The sequence below is a fragment of the Mustelus asterias genome, chromosome 7 (assembly GCF_964213995.1).
Source record: "Mustelus asterias chromosome 7, sMusAst1.hap1.1, whole genome shotgun sequence".
In the NCBI taxonomy this organism is placed as follows: Eukaryota; Metazoa; Chordata; class Chondrichthyes; order Carcharhiniformes; family Triakidae; genus Mustelus; species Mustelus asterias.
In genome coordinates, this window is record NC_135807.1 from 121,555,510 (window position 1) to 121,570,510 (window position 15,001).

The 15,001-nt window shown below is 41.5% G+C and overlaps 1 protein-coding gene across 1 annotated transcript in view; it reads left to right on the forward strand.

The window, feature by feature from the left end:
• tmx3b (thioredoxin related transmembrane protein 3b) overlaps positions 1–15,001 on the forward strand; it is a 151,437-nt gene that overhangs the window by 26,614 nt on the left and 109,822 nt on the right. Inside the window, exon 4 of the mRNA XM_078216712.1 lies at positions 8,093–8,216. Coding sequence (XP_078072838.1) covers positions 8,093–8,216 — 124 coding nt within the window. The remainder of the gene's footprint in view (positions 1–8,092; positions 8,217–15,001) is intronic.

A 15,001-nucleotide genomic window follows, 5' to 3' on the forward strand; every position in this document is an offset into this window, starting at 1 on the left:
GCAGGATTCTCCGGCCAGCGGGATTCTCTGACTGAGCGCCAAATTCTCTGTCCTCGCTGGCAGCAGCAGCCAGGATGTGAACGGCCAGAGAATCCTGGCCCAGAACTCTTTACAGTACCCTCTTCCCAAGGGTAGCATCAAGTTCTTTGATTATTTCCATCTGTCCTTTCAGATGAATGAGTTTTCATTCAAAAGAAATCTCGTTTGAGGGCAGAATGTTTGGTCTCGAGTAAAATTTTACTTTGCTTAGTTTCTTGCTAATCTGAGCAAAACCCTCAGTGCAGACGTCACATTGCTGTTGAAGATTTGTGTCAAATCAGTAAACGGGAGTTTCAAGTCCAACTAGGGAGGATCATAGTTCCTCATTTTCTTTTATCTGTTTCTACTTGATCCTTCCTCAGATTCAACAGTCCTGACTTTGCATTGCTAAAAGGACATTCATTTATTCACAATGCCAAACATCACACTCAGATCAATTTATGTGGTATGGGAGCTGGAAGATGTTGAAATGTCCAAGTACATTGTTCAATGATGCTTTGGTTCTGCAATGACAAATTTTGGATTTGAGGAAGAAAGCCCATGTATCCTCATGTCCACCTGACTACCTCTTTGTAAATCCCTTTACCGCCGTCCATCCGTCCCCAACCATCCCTACTCCACTCAGTTTGAAAATCACTATGGTGGAGAGGATTGATAATCTTTCTTCTGTTAAATGCTGTAAAAGATAAACTGGTCAAGGATGCATTCTTTCTGTACTGAAATGTGGTACAGCTGTTTGTTGAAAGGATCCTACTCTCCAACCATATAAAAGCGAAACACTGTGGATGCTGAAAATCTGAAATTAAAACAGAAAATGCTGGAGGGAATACTTAGATCTGGTGGCATCTATGAAGGAAAAATCTGAGTTAGTGTTTTGAGTCCAATATGACTTTGGACCTGGAAAGAGGTGGAAACATGATTTTTATGCTGTTGAGAAAATTGGGGTGGGTGAGGGACAGGTGGAGCAAAACAGAAGGTATGGTGTAGGTTAGAGGGCAGGAGAGATTAAATGACAAAGATGTCAGAGAGCACAAGACAAAGGGAGTGGTAATGCATTGTTAAAATCTAAATTTTTGATACAGTGTACGTTTTAAAAGCAGAATAAAGGTCAGTAGTGTCTGAAAGCGAATACGCAAGAAGATTATACAGGTGGACACTAGGGAGTGGGGGGGGGGGATTCAAAATGGAGGACAGAGTTCATTGAGTTCAACAACTTCAGACAATGTTGGGTCCAGAAGGTTGCAAAGTGTCTAATTGGAAGACTGTTCCTCCAGCTTGGGTTAGGCTTGTCTAGAACATTGTAAGAGGCCAAGGACAGAAATGTGAGCATGAGAACAAGATGATGAATTGAAATGGCAAGCGGCTGGAAGGTCAGGATCATGCTTGCAGACTGAGTGAAGGTGTTCTGCAAAACGCTGAGCGTTTTTATAGAACATAGAACAGTACACCACAGAACAGGCCCTTCGGCCCACGATGTTGTGCCGAGCTTTATCTGAAACCAAGATCAAGCTATCCCACTCCCTATCATCCTGGTGTGCTCCATGTGCCTATCCAATAACCGCTTAAATGTTTCTAAAGTGTCTGACTCCACTATCACTGCAGGCAGTCCATTCCACACCCCAACCACTCTCTGCGTAAAGAACCTACCTCTGATATCCGTCCTGTATCTCCCACCACGAACCCTATAGTTATGCCCCCTTGTAATAGCTCCATCCACCCGAGGAAATAGTCTTTGAACGTTCACTCTATCTATCCCCTTCATCATTTTATACACCTCTATTAAGTCTCCCCTCAGCCTCCTCCGCTCCAGAGAGAACAGCCCTAGCTCCCTCAACCTTTCCTCATATGACCTATCCTCCAAACCAGGCAGCATCCTGGTAAATCTCCTCTGCACTCCTTCCAGCACTTCCACATCCTTCTTATAGTGAGGTGACCAGAACTGCACACAATATTCCAAATGTGGTCTCACCAAGGTCCTGTACAGTTGCAGTATAACCCCACGGCTCTTAAACTCCAACCCCCTGTTAATAAAAGCTAACACACTATAGGCCTTCTTCACAGCTCTATCCACTTGAGTGGCAACCTTTAGAGATCTGTGGATATGGACCCCAAGATCTCTCTGTTCCTCCACAGTCTTCAGAACCCTACCTTTGACCCTGTAATCCACATTTAAATTAGTCCTACCAAAATGAATCACCTCACATTTATCAGGGTTAAACTCCATTTGCCATTTTTCAGCCCAGCTTTGCATCCTATCTATGTCTCTTTGCAGCCTACAACAGCCCTCCACCTCATCCACTACTCCACCAATCTTGGTGTCATCAGCAAATTTACTGATCCACCCTTCAGCCCCCTCCTCTAAGTCATTAATAAAAATCACAAAGAGCAGAGGACCAAGCACTGATCCCTGCGGCACACCGCTAGCAACCTGCCTCCAATCCGAAAATTTTCCATCGACCACCACCCTCTGTCTTCGGTCAGCCAGCCAGTTACCTATCCAATCGGCCAACTTTCCCTCTATCCCACACCTCCTCACTTTCATCATAAGCCGACCATGGGGGACCTTATCAAACGCCTTACTAAAATCCATGTATATGACATCAACTGCCCTACCTTCATCAACACACTTAGTTACCTCCTCAAAAAATTCTATCAAATTTGTGAGGCACGACTTGCCCTTCACGAATCCATGCTGACTATCTCGGATTAATCCGCATCTTTCTAAATGGTCGTAAATCCCATCCCTAAGGACCCTTTCCATCAATTTACCAACCACCGAAGTAAGACTAACCGGTCTATAATTACCAGGGTCATTTCTATTCCCTTTCTTAATCAGAGGAACAACATTCGCCATTCTCCAGTCCTCTGGCACCATCCCCGTGGACAGCGAGGACCCAAAGATCAACGCCAAAGGCTCTGCAATCTCATCCCTTGCCTCCCAAAGAATCCTAGGATACATTTCATCAGGCCCAGGGGACTTATCGACCTTCAGTTTATTCAAAACTGCCAAGACATCCTCCCTCCGAACATCTATTTCCTCCAGCCTATTAGCCTGTAACACCTTCTCTTCCTCAAAAACATGGCCCCTCTCCTTGGTGAACACTGAAGAAAAATATTCATTCATCACCTCGCCTATCTCTACTGACTCCATACACAAGTTCCCACTACTGTCCTTGACCGGCCCTAACCTCACCCTGGTCATTCTTTTATTCCTCACATAAGAGTAAAAAGCCTTGGGGTTTTCCTTGATCCGACCCGCCAAGGATTTCTCATGTCCCCTCCTAGCTCTCCTAAGCCCCTTTTTCAGCTCATTCCTTGCTAACTTGTAACCCTCAATCAAGCCATCTGAACCTTGTTTCCTCATCCCTACATAAGCTTCCCTCTTCCTTTTCACAAGACATTCCACCTCTTTTGTGAACCATGGTTCCCTCACTCGGCCATTTCCTCCCTGCCTGACAGGAACATACCTATCAAGGACATCCAGTATTTGTTCCTTGAAAAAATTCCACTTTTCATTAGTTCCTTTCTCTGACAGTTTCTGTTCCCAACTTATGCCCCCTAATTCTTGCCTAATCGCATCATAATTACCCCTCCCCCAATTGTAAACCTTGCCCTGCCGTACGGCCCTATCCCTCTCCATTGCAATAACAAAAGACACCGAATTGTGGTCACTATCTCCAAATTGCTCTCCCACAACCAAATCTAACACTTGGCCCGGTTCATTTCCCAGTACCAAATCCAATGTGGCCTCACCTCTTGTCGGCCCATCCACATATTGTGTCAGGAAACCCTCCCGCACACACTGCACAAAAACTGCCCCATCCAAACTATTTGACCTACAAAGGTTCCAATCAATATTTGGAAAGTTAAAGTCCCCCATGACAACTACCCTGTGACCCCCACACATATCCATAATCTGCTTAGCAATTTCTTCCTCCACATCTCTATTACTATTTGGGGGCCTATAGTAAACTCCTAGCAACGTGACCGCTCCTTTCCTATTTCTAACTTCAGCCCATATTACCTCAGTGTGCAGATCCCCCACGAAGTGCCTTTCCGCAGCCGTTAAACTATCCTTGATTAACAATGCCACTCCTCCACCTCTTTTACCAGCTTCCCTACACTTAGTGAAACATCTATACCCCGGAACGTCCAACAACCATTCCTGTCCTTGTTCTACCCACGTCTCCGTAATGGCCACAACATCGTAGTCCCAAGTACCAATCCACGCCCCAAGTTCATCTACCTTGTTCCGGATGCTCCTTGCATTGAAGTAGACACACTTCAACCCACCTTCCTGTCTACCAGTACCCAACCTTGACCCTGATACCCTCCCCAATACCTCACCACCCTCACTGACTTCTGGACTACAACTCCCTTTCCCACTCCCCTGACAAATTAGTTTAAACCCCCCTGAAGAGCCGTAACAAATTTCCCTCCGAGGATATTGGTGCCCCTCTGGTTCAGGTGCACCCCGTCCTGTTTGTACAGGTCCCACCTTCCCAATGTAGAGGAGATCTATTCTGCAACCAGGTTTTGCAAATTGTCTGTTGCTTATTTGTCCCAGAGTAACTTGGATGCGATTATTAAGTAAAGGAGTGTAATATCTATGGTGAAATGTCAATTGTCTGCCCATTGCTCCATTTTCTTGACTGGCAGTGATCCTTTTGCAGTTTGTTGCCCGTCAGATAGCTGCCTTAGAAAGGATGCTATCAACAAAATGAACATCATTGATAGTAGCATTCATAAGACTGTTGATGAAAGGTGGGCCGGACCAAGACATTTTCCATTGCAAGCTTTAAATAGATTTTGTAGTGAGGCAGGTTCCCACTTACTGTGAGCTGTGGGACCAATTGGAAACATGGCATCATCTGGTAAATCTTCTACGTCCCAGGTAGTAGTATAGGTTGCTGTGATTAGGTTGTGCTTGGCATAGGAGTCACATGACCTTGTTGTTTCTAATGGACTTGTTTCAGTATGGTGGGATGTTCATTGATGGTGGTATTGCGAGAGCAACCTAGCAGAGAGGAAGAAATCCTATTTGAGAGTCTCTGTACCAAAAAACAAATTGAAAGTAAAAAAAATTATATTTTGACATGTTTCTGTAAAATGTGGAGTAATTTTATGTGACAATACAGGTGTTGCATAATCAAGGACCACATGCATCTCGGACATACTCTCTTCCACCTTCTTCCATCAGAAAATAGACACGAAAGTTTGAAAACATGTACCAGCTGACTCAAGAATGGTTTCTTCCCTGCTGCCATCAGATTTTTGAATTGTCCTACTGTCTATTAAGCGGATCTTTCTCTTCATCCTATCTGTAACTGCAACACTACATTCTGCACCCTCTCCTTCCCTTCTCCCTATGTACTCTATGAACGGTATGTTTTGTCTGTTTAGCACACAAGAAACAATACTTTTCCCTATACCCCAATACATGTGACAATAAATCACATCAAAGATTATGATTAGATATTACCAAGAACTTTGAAAACTTCTATGTTTAATAATGTCATGATTCATAGTTATAGCATTACAATTGTGCCCCACTGCCCATGCCTCAACTGTTCTACTTCATGTGTATGCTGGTGATATTTAGAACATATGAGTTTAGATCTTTTTTTCTAGCCTCCTTGTATTGCTCACTTGATTTGTGCAGATCAGTCATGTTTAGATGCTATGTACAGAGAAACAGTTGTAATGTTGCCTTATCTAAAACTGTGCATTCAGACCTCATGGCACTCTCTTTTCTGAGGTGCATGTTAATTCAGCAGGCCTTTCCTGCCTTTCACTTCCAAGCCACCCCACATAATTCTGTGAACAATGTTGTGAGATATTTCCATACTGAAATAAATAATACATGTTTATAATTTTCCTTGTGAAGGAATGATAGTAATAGGCATTGATGTGCATCATTAGTTGCATTATCATCAGTTTTCTTCCCTATTAAACCTTCTTATGCACATATAATGCATTCAGTATTGCTGCTGCTTGTTGATGTAGAGCAGAGAATCTGGGTGGGGTTTTCCGGCTGCGCTCACTCCAAGACCGGAAAATCCCGCCTGAGGTCAACGGACCTTTGCATGGTCCATGTCCTGCCCATTTAGATTCCAGTGGCGGGTGCGATGGGAAAATTCCACCCTCTTAGGGATGTCAGAAGTTACAGAGGGATATAGATAGGATGCAAGACTGGGCGGACAAGTGGCAGATGGACTTCAACCCAGATAAATGCGTAGTGGTCCATTTTGGCAGGTCAAATGGGATGAAGGAGTACAATATAAAGGGAAAGACTCTTAGTACTGTAGAGGATCAGAAGGACCTTGGGGTCCGGGTCCATAGGACTCTGAAATCGGCCCCACAGGTGGAGGAGGTGGTTAAGAAGGCGTATGGTGTGCTGGCCTTTATCAATCGAGGGATTGAGTTTAGGAGTCCGGGGATAATGATGCAGCTATATAAGACCCTCGTCAGACCCCACTTGGAGTACTGTGCTCAGTTCTGGTCGCCTCACTATAGGAAGGATGTGGAAAAGATTGAAAGGGTGCAGAGGAGATTTACAAGGATGTTGCCTGGATTGAGTGGCATGCCTTATGAGGATAGGCTGAGGGAGCTCGGTCTTTTCTCCTTGGAGAGACGAAGGATGAGAGGAGACCTAATAGAGGTGTATAAGATGTTGAGAGGCATAGATTGGGTGGACTCTCAGAGGCTTTTTCCCAGGGTGGAAATGTCTGCTATGAGAGGACACAGGTTTAAGGTGCTGGGGGGTAGGTACAGGGGAGATGTCAGGGGTAAGTTTTTCACAGAGGGTGGTGGGCGAGTGGAATCGGCTGCCATCAGTGGTGGTGGTGGCGAATTCAATAGTGTCTTTTAAGAGACTCCTGGATGAGTACATGGAGCTTAATAGGATGGAGGGTTATAGGTAGATCTAGAAGGTAGGGATGTGTTCGGCACAACTTGTGGGCCAAAGGGCCTGTTTGTGCTGTAGTTTTTCTATGTTTCTATGTCCTGCACCAATGAGGCAAATATATTAAATGATCCTGTATTTAAAGCATGTTAATTTGACTCACTGATCCTCTTGAGCATGACACCAGGTGGTGAACTCCGAGTGAATTGGTCCTGTCTATGCTTTGTTTCTGGAGGCCTCATTATCATGGGCACCTCCAAAACCCAATTTGATCTGGTAGGGATTTATTTGGTCATGTTCCAAACATGTAAATTTGAACACATTAAAATTGTTTTGAACTTCCTCACAGGAGGGATAACTAATTGAGTTATGATTTCAGAGATTAGTTTAGAAGTTGTTGTTCTTTGGGCCTAAAACTGCAGACATTAGAGTGCAGACAGAGATTTATATTTCCAGTCCAAGGTGCTGGAATTAGACACTCAGGTAAGCCAATCTTTCATCTACAGTTCACACATGTTAACTTTAGCATTGCTGCAGTGATGGTGTGCAGCCACACCCTCATTGAATCTAGTTTTTCAATGTAATACTTTATTTAGACAAAAGAGAAGCAATGTACAGCATCAGTATGAGAGAAAAAACAAATGTTTGGAAAATTGATATCCATTTATAACCTTTGTTTGGAAGGTATGGGTTGTGATCATTGTTTTTAAAAACCCACAGAGCAAAGTAATGTAATAACTATAAGACTCTTCAGTCCTCAATCATAGAATCATAGAATCCTACAGTGCAGAAAGAGGCCATTCGGCCCATCGAGTCTGCACCAACCACAATCCCACCCAGGCCCTATCCACATATCCCTACATATTTACCCACTAACCCCTCTAACCTATGCATCCCGGGACACTAAGGGGCAATTTAGAATGGCCAATCAACCTAGCCTGCACACCTTTGGACATCAAATACCATTTTATTGCCTCGAATTACCATTGCCTGTATTACCATTGCCTCTATTGGTGCCTTGGGATGAGAAGGGAAAAGCATTTGATCTGATTTCTGAACATTTTAAAAATAGTTCTGATGACGGTTACATCCCAAAACCCTCGACTGAATAAATTATCCACTGCTTAACTATTGTATGTTTATGTTTAGTTCTATGCACCTTGGTGTGGCCACTGTAAGAAGTTGGAACCAATATGGGATGAAGTAGCTGCTGAAATGTTTAACTCTGGATCCCCAATAAAAGTGGGGAAGATGGATGCAACAATTTATGCAGGTGAGGTGTGCACTAGTGTCCTGTTCTGTCTTGTGTTGAATCATTGATCCATGATTTTTTTTTTCAAACAATGTCTTGTATAAAAAAATGTTTTACTTGATCACATTCCCAGCCCCTTTCTTTTATTTCTTAGGATTGTGGATTTGTTTTGGTCGGGGGGGTAACCTTGTCTGCTGATTCATTTCGTACTGTAATTTAAAATCTGGTCATTCATTTTTTATTATATGGGATTACAGGAGTTTGAGATTGATTGATTGTATCTTGCATTTTGTTCCTTGAAAACTGGCTCGTTGACATTGAACAAAGTCTGTTCAATTATTTTCAAAAGAAAAACGTTAAAGTTGGCTGCGACTTAATTATGACTGAGGCTGTGGTTATACTTTAGCTATGTCCGTGAAATGCAATTTACAGCTGGCAGATAAAGCTGCTGGAACTCCTGATTACATCTTGCAAAGAAACTGGTAACAAAGTGTGCGTGCATATTTATACGTATTCATAGCTTATTTTTTTCAGTTTGTAATGTGAGGAGAATAAGGTTATGAACATCTGTTTTCTCTCAACATTAAATACAATTAGGAGAATAATTATGCATATCATCCAATAGTACATATCGATAAACAATCAGGAGCCAAGTATCACATTAATCACGTTGCTCAAGTTTTGGCGAACGTATTGCTTTCCAACTGAGCACAGTATATAACTTGATTGCCAAATTATTATTTTGAAACAAAGCTCTTCTATAAATTAGCATTTATTTTGGAATTCCCTGGACTAACATTGTGCAATACAGGCCTCCACTACCAGATCCTTTGCCTGGTAGTGGACACCAATCTGATATTGCCAATATTACCCATCCCTTCTGTTAATCAAACCTGTTCAAGTTCTGATTGACATTGAATCATTAAAGCTTGGCTTTCCTTTGAGTAGAACAGACCTTATGTCTGCAGCTAAAGGAATTCCAGATCAGGATTATTGATCTGGAAGCTGAAATGCAGGGGAGAAATACATGGACACTTTGATCCAGGAGACGGTCACACCTCTTAGAATAGGATTGTCTCTCTTTATCAGCAGTGAGCAAAAGGTGAGACCATGAGTGAGGCAGGTAAAGCAGACAGGAGGGGAGGAGACTTGGATCTTGCAGTTGTCAAACAGGTTTGAGGTGCTTGCAACCATTGTGGGCAAAAACAAGATCTGCAGGGTGGTCATGGCTCCATGGTACAGGAAGTTGTTCAAGCAGGAGGAGCAAAAAGGAATGTAGTAGTAGTAGGGGTCATTATAGTGAAGAGGATTGACACTGCAGCAAAGAACGAGCAGGATGCCCCAGTGCAAATATTTGGGATATCTGCTCAGGGCTGGAGAAGAATTTGCAGTGGGAGAGGGAGGATACAGTGGTCATGGTCCATCTAGGTATGAGTGACATAGGCAGGACAAGGAAAGAGGTTCTACGTAGTATGAGGAGCCTCGCACCAAATTGAGAATCAGAACATCAAAAGTTAGTCTCATGCCATGTGAACCATGTGCAAATTGGTACAGACACAAGATTAGAGAGATTAACACTTGGGTCAAAGACTGGTGTGGGAGAAGTAGATTCCAGTTCATGCGGCACTGGCAAAAGTATTGAGGAAAGTTGGCGTTGTATCAATGGGTGGTCTACACCTGAACCATACTGGGACTAGTGTTCTTGTGAACTGCACAACTAAGGAAGTAGGGAGGGTTTTAAATTAAATAGTAGGGCAAGAGATCAAATGTGGCACATTAAATAGTAAAAACAATGTAATAGAAGAAAGTATTAATATGGGAAATGATAGACCATGACAGGAAAGGGCAGAGTACAAATCTAAGAGCTAAGCCTAGAGGTTACAAAAATAATAAAAGTACAGAACTTAAAGTTTTTTGTATCTGAATGCACGTAGCATTCAAACCCAATGAACTGATAGTGCAACTCGAGATAAATAAGTACAATCTCATATCCATTATAAATACGTGGCTGCAGGATGGTACTGACTGGGACCTGAACATTGAAGGGTACATGATATTTAGGAAGGAGAGGAAGTTGAGAAAAGGTGGAGGGGTGACTCTGTTAATTAAAAACACCATTAGCACAATCAAGAGGGATGACCTAAGTTCATAAAACCAGGATATAGAAGCGGTTGAGTGGGGATGAGGAATGATAAAGGCAAGAATTCACCTATGGGAGTGGTGTACAGGCACCCTAATAGCAACCACATGATACGATGGGGTATCAAAGAAAAATAGTGGGAAAGGTACGGTGATCGTCATGAGCGATGTTAATCTACATGTGGACTGGAAAAATCAAATGGGAAAATGTGGTGTAAGTGATGAATCCTACTAGAATGTTTTGAGCTAGCAAAAGTGAGCTGACAATTTGGGTTAAGGGGATATTTCAGAACGCACAGAATAAATACATTCCAATGAGAGAAAAATTGTAAGGGGAGGACCCACTATCCGTGCTTTACTAAAAAATTAAAAATGGCATCAAACTCAAAAAAAAACATATAATTGTGCAAAGGTGAGTGGCTGGACAGAACATAAAAAGAAAGCAAAGAATAACTAAAAAGTTTAATAAGGAAAAAAAAATTAGAGTACAAGAGAAAGCTAGCTAGAAATATAAAGATGTGTATTAAGAGCTTCTATAGATATTTGAAAAAGAAAGGTAACAAAGTGAGCAGTTGTCCTGTAGAAAGTGAGTCTGGGGAATTAATAATGGAAAATAAGGCGATGGCAGATGAATTGAACTGGTATTTTGCATCGGTTTTCATTACAGCGAATTCAAGTAACATCTGAGAAACAGCTGTAAATCAGGAATTGGAAGAGGAGGAGGAACTGGAGAAAGTTACAATCACCAGGGAAGTGGTACTGAGTACTGCGGGCTGATGGATTTCATCCTCGAGTCTTAAAAGAAGTGGCTAGTGAACGAGTTGGTTAGTTTTAATTATCCAGAATTCACTAGAATAGGGGAAGGTCCCGTTAAATCAGAAAGTCCTTTATTCAAAAGGGAGGGCGACAGAAAGCAGGAAATTGTAGGTTAGTTAGCTTAACATCTGTCATAGGTAAAATATTGGAAGCTATTATTAAAGACATTATAGCAGGGCATTTGAAATAAATTCCAAGGCAATCAGACAGAATCACCATGGTTTTGGAGAAGGAAAATCATCTTTAACTAACTAATTGGAATTCTTTGAAGGAGTTTTTTTGTGGATAAAGGAAAAACAATGGATGCATCATAGTTGGATTTTCAGAATGCATTTCATCAGATGCCACACCGAAGGTTATTGCAGAAAATAAAATCTCAGATTAGAGTGTAACATATTGCCATGCATAGAAGATTGCCTAGCTAATAAGAAACAGTAGGCACAAATGGCTCATTTTTTTGGTTGGCAGAATGTGATGAGTGGTGTGCCACAGGGATCAGTGCTGGGGATTTAACTTGCAATTCATATAAATGATTTGAATAAAGGATTGATGGACATGGTTGCTAAATTTGTTGATGACCCAAACATACTTGGGAAAGTCAGTTGTGAAAAGGACATAAGGAAACTATAAAGTTTATTCATTAGTGTCACAAGTAGGCTTACATTAACACTGCAACAAAAGGATATAGATAGGTTAGATGAGTGAACAAAGATCTGGCCAATGGAGTATATTGTGGAAAAATGTGAAGTTGTGCATTTTGGCAGGATGGATAGAAAAAGCATATTATCTGAATGGTGAGAGATAGCAGAGCTCTGAGATTCAGAGGGATCTGGATGTTCTGGTGCATGAATCACAAAAGTTTAGTGTGCAGGTGCAGCAAATAATTAGCAAAGGTAATTATTGTTTATTGTGAGAGGAATTGAATACTAAAGTAGGGAGATTATGCTTCAGGTATACAGGGCATTGGTGAGACCACATCTGGAGCATTGTGTACAGTGAATGGCAGAGCGAGCTCGTAGGGCTAAGTAGTCTCCTCATATGGGCGTATGTATGTTCTTGTATTTGAAAGGCTTTCACACTTTGGGAGATCTGACATTGTTTATCCTCACTTGGTGTTCTAAAAAGTGGATGGCTGGGGACCAGAAGGAAAAACTTGAGAAATGCCTGGTACTGGTCCAAATTGAAGTTCCATTTTAAGATTTGTAAGGCAGTTCAAACCAGTACTAGCCATTTTGCAATATAACTGTTATTTTCTTTCTGGGATGGGGTGGGCAGCAAATCTTTTAAAGAAATGTCGTCATTCTTCTGAGGTCTAATGAGCTTTTATAGCTTTAATTGCTTCAAGGCTTTTAGTTTAGATTTTTATGGTTTAATTAAATGAGAGTTTCCTAGCTAACAGTCGCTTTGCTGTTTCAAGCATTCAGTTCAACTACTGGTTCCATAGCAAGTCAACTGGTTTCCATTTTAAACCACGTATAGAATCTTACCCCTGCAAATCTGCAGGGTGCCTGTTGGGCAATTTATGGGGCTGTTCCTGTATTATGTGAGCCATGTGGCTCCTACTGCTCTGCGTACTGCTCTTCTAGAGCCCAAAGCATTTGTATTTAATGATTCGGGGAGTACTCCCATCATCTAAATGAAAGACCAGTAATGAACAATGTGCCTTGTAAGGGAACATTATGAGAGGTCAGGAAATTCCTGATTCCCATGGACTTTTTGGCATTTGTAAAATATAGCTTTGCACCTGTAATGCTGTAAGTCCCACTGGATCCATTTGAAAGTCAGTGCGAAACTGCCTACTCGAGGTGCTCTCTATGTCCCATCATGACCAATTCCCTAATTTGATGCACTTTCATGTTATGCAGTCAAAACCATTTCTCATTGATGGAAAAGTGGCTGTATGAGTGCAACCAATGTTGCCTGTAATTTTTCTTTGCTATGTGAAGCCCGTTTCTAGCACTGCACGATCCTGTTATGACTGTCACACATGCACACATTTTAAAGGAACCACTGCTTGTGTGCAATCTGTTTGTCCCCTGTGGAATATGTTCTCAATTGTGCAGCTTCAAGAAAATGTTGATTGTAATTAGCACAAACCCTTTTAAAAGGGGGTTTCAATTTTGCTGATCAATTGCAGATGGTCTCTATAAAAGGCGAAGTGCCAGTTTTATCCAGGTTCATTTTACTGTACAAGCTGCGACAAAATAAATATTCTGAACAAGGTAGAGATTATTGAAATACATTTTAATGATTTTACATTGCTTGATCTTAAGAATGTTTCAAGATCATCATAATCTTCAACAATAATAGTATTTTTAAAATAGTCCTAAAAATGTACCCATTCTCTAATATTCTGTGTTACAGCCACAAAGCAGATATTTTCTTGCTGTTTTTGCAAGACAGAAAGCTTGTATTTTGGAACTTGATGATAAAAATTAATCAGCATCGCTGATTATGTTCCCTGTAGGCCATTCACATCAGAGGAAGCTTGATGTTAAAGCTCTAAAGGACATTACTTATGTCACAGATGGAGAAATAACTGTTAAGTTCAATATTGCCACACTTATCCCCATATGATATAACGGCATGTATGTAGGGAAAGCCTTGATGTCATCCTCTGTTCCTTGTGACAAATGATCTTCATTTCAAAAAATTTTTACAAATGTATTTCAGTTTATAACACACACCCTAAACCTTTTGGCATGTCATTCAACAAGTCATTCTGCATGTGTGACAAGTCTGAATAGGCTATTTACTGTAGGCATATGTGTCCAATGTTATCCTTGCCAGATATTTCAGTTTTCCAGCAAGGTCAGGAACTTTGGGTGATACTCTCCCATGCTCTCAGTTTTTGAGCATAAGACCAGTTATAGCAATTAACTGCTGCCTAGAGTTGACACTCATTAGCTCATCATAGACCATGAACCTGTGGTCAAAGGAACATAGGAATTAGGAGCAGAAGTAGGCAAATTCAGCCCTTCGAGCCTGCTCCACCATTCAATCAGATCATGGCTGATCCCTCTGTGGTCTCAAGTCCACCTCCCCACTTGTTCCCATATCTTTCTTTCCCTTTTTTCATTAGAAATATGTCTCTCTCCCTCTTGAAACCATTCAACGATTCAGACTCTGCCGCGTCCGTATTATTTATTGCTTAGAACCATGTAACCTATCTCCCATAACACAACAAATGTTGCATCCAGACGTACAGTCCATTCAAACTTGATTCCTCACTCGAGTGGCTATTGGTCCTCCACTTCCTTGACTTGTAGCCAGAATAATTCCAGATCCTGGCCAACACCAACCAACTTTGCCTAGGTGGAATTATTCTCATATTGAAGGAAAGGTCATTCAGTACCACTCACTTCAAGATAAAAGTCATTTCCAAGGGAACACACATGGATCTTAACAATGGCTGTTCGTTATTGTGGGATGTGACGGACATTCTTTGTTCCAATCCTACTTCTGTTTCTCCCTGATCTCTCTTCCCGTTATGCGGATATTATGTTGGAGCTGCCTTTTGCTTGCACTGATCAGGATAGCACACCTCAGAAAAAATATATTGACCTTGGAATTTAGTCGATTACGGGGTGACGTCATTGAGTGTTTTTTAAGATACTATGGGGAACAAATAGAATAGATAGAGAGAAACTATTTCTGCTAGTTGGAGAGTCTAAGACTAGAAAGCAGCATCTGAAAATTAGTGTCACCTTTCAACCGTGAAGTTAGGAAACATCTCTACACATATAAAGGATGGTAGAAGTTTGGAGCTCGTTTCTATAAACAACTGGTTGTTGTTGCTTGATCAATTGTTGAATTTAATAATAAGATAGATTTTTGTTAACCAGAGATAT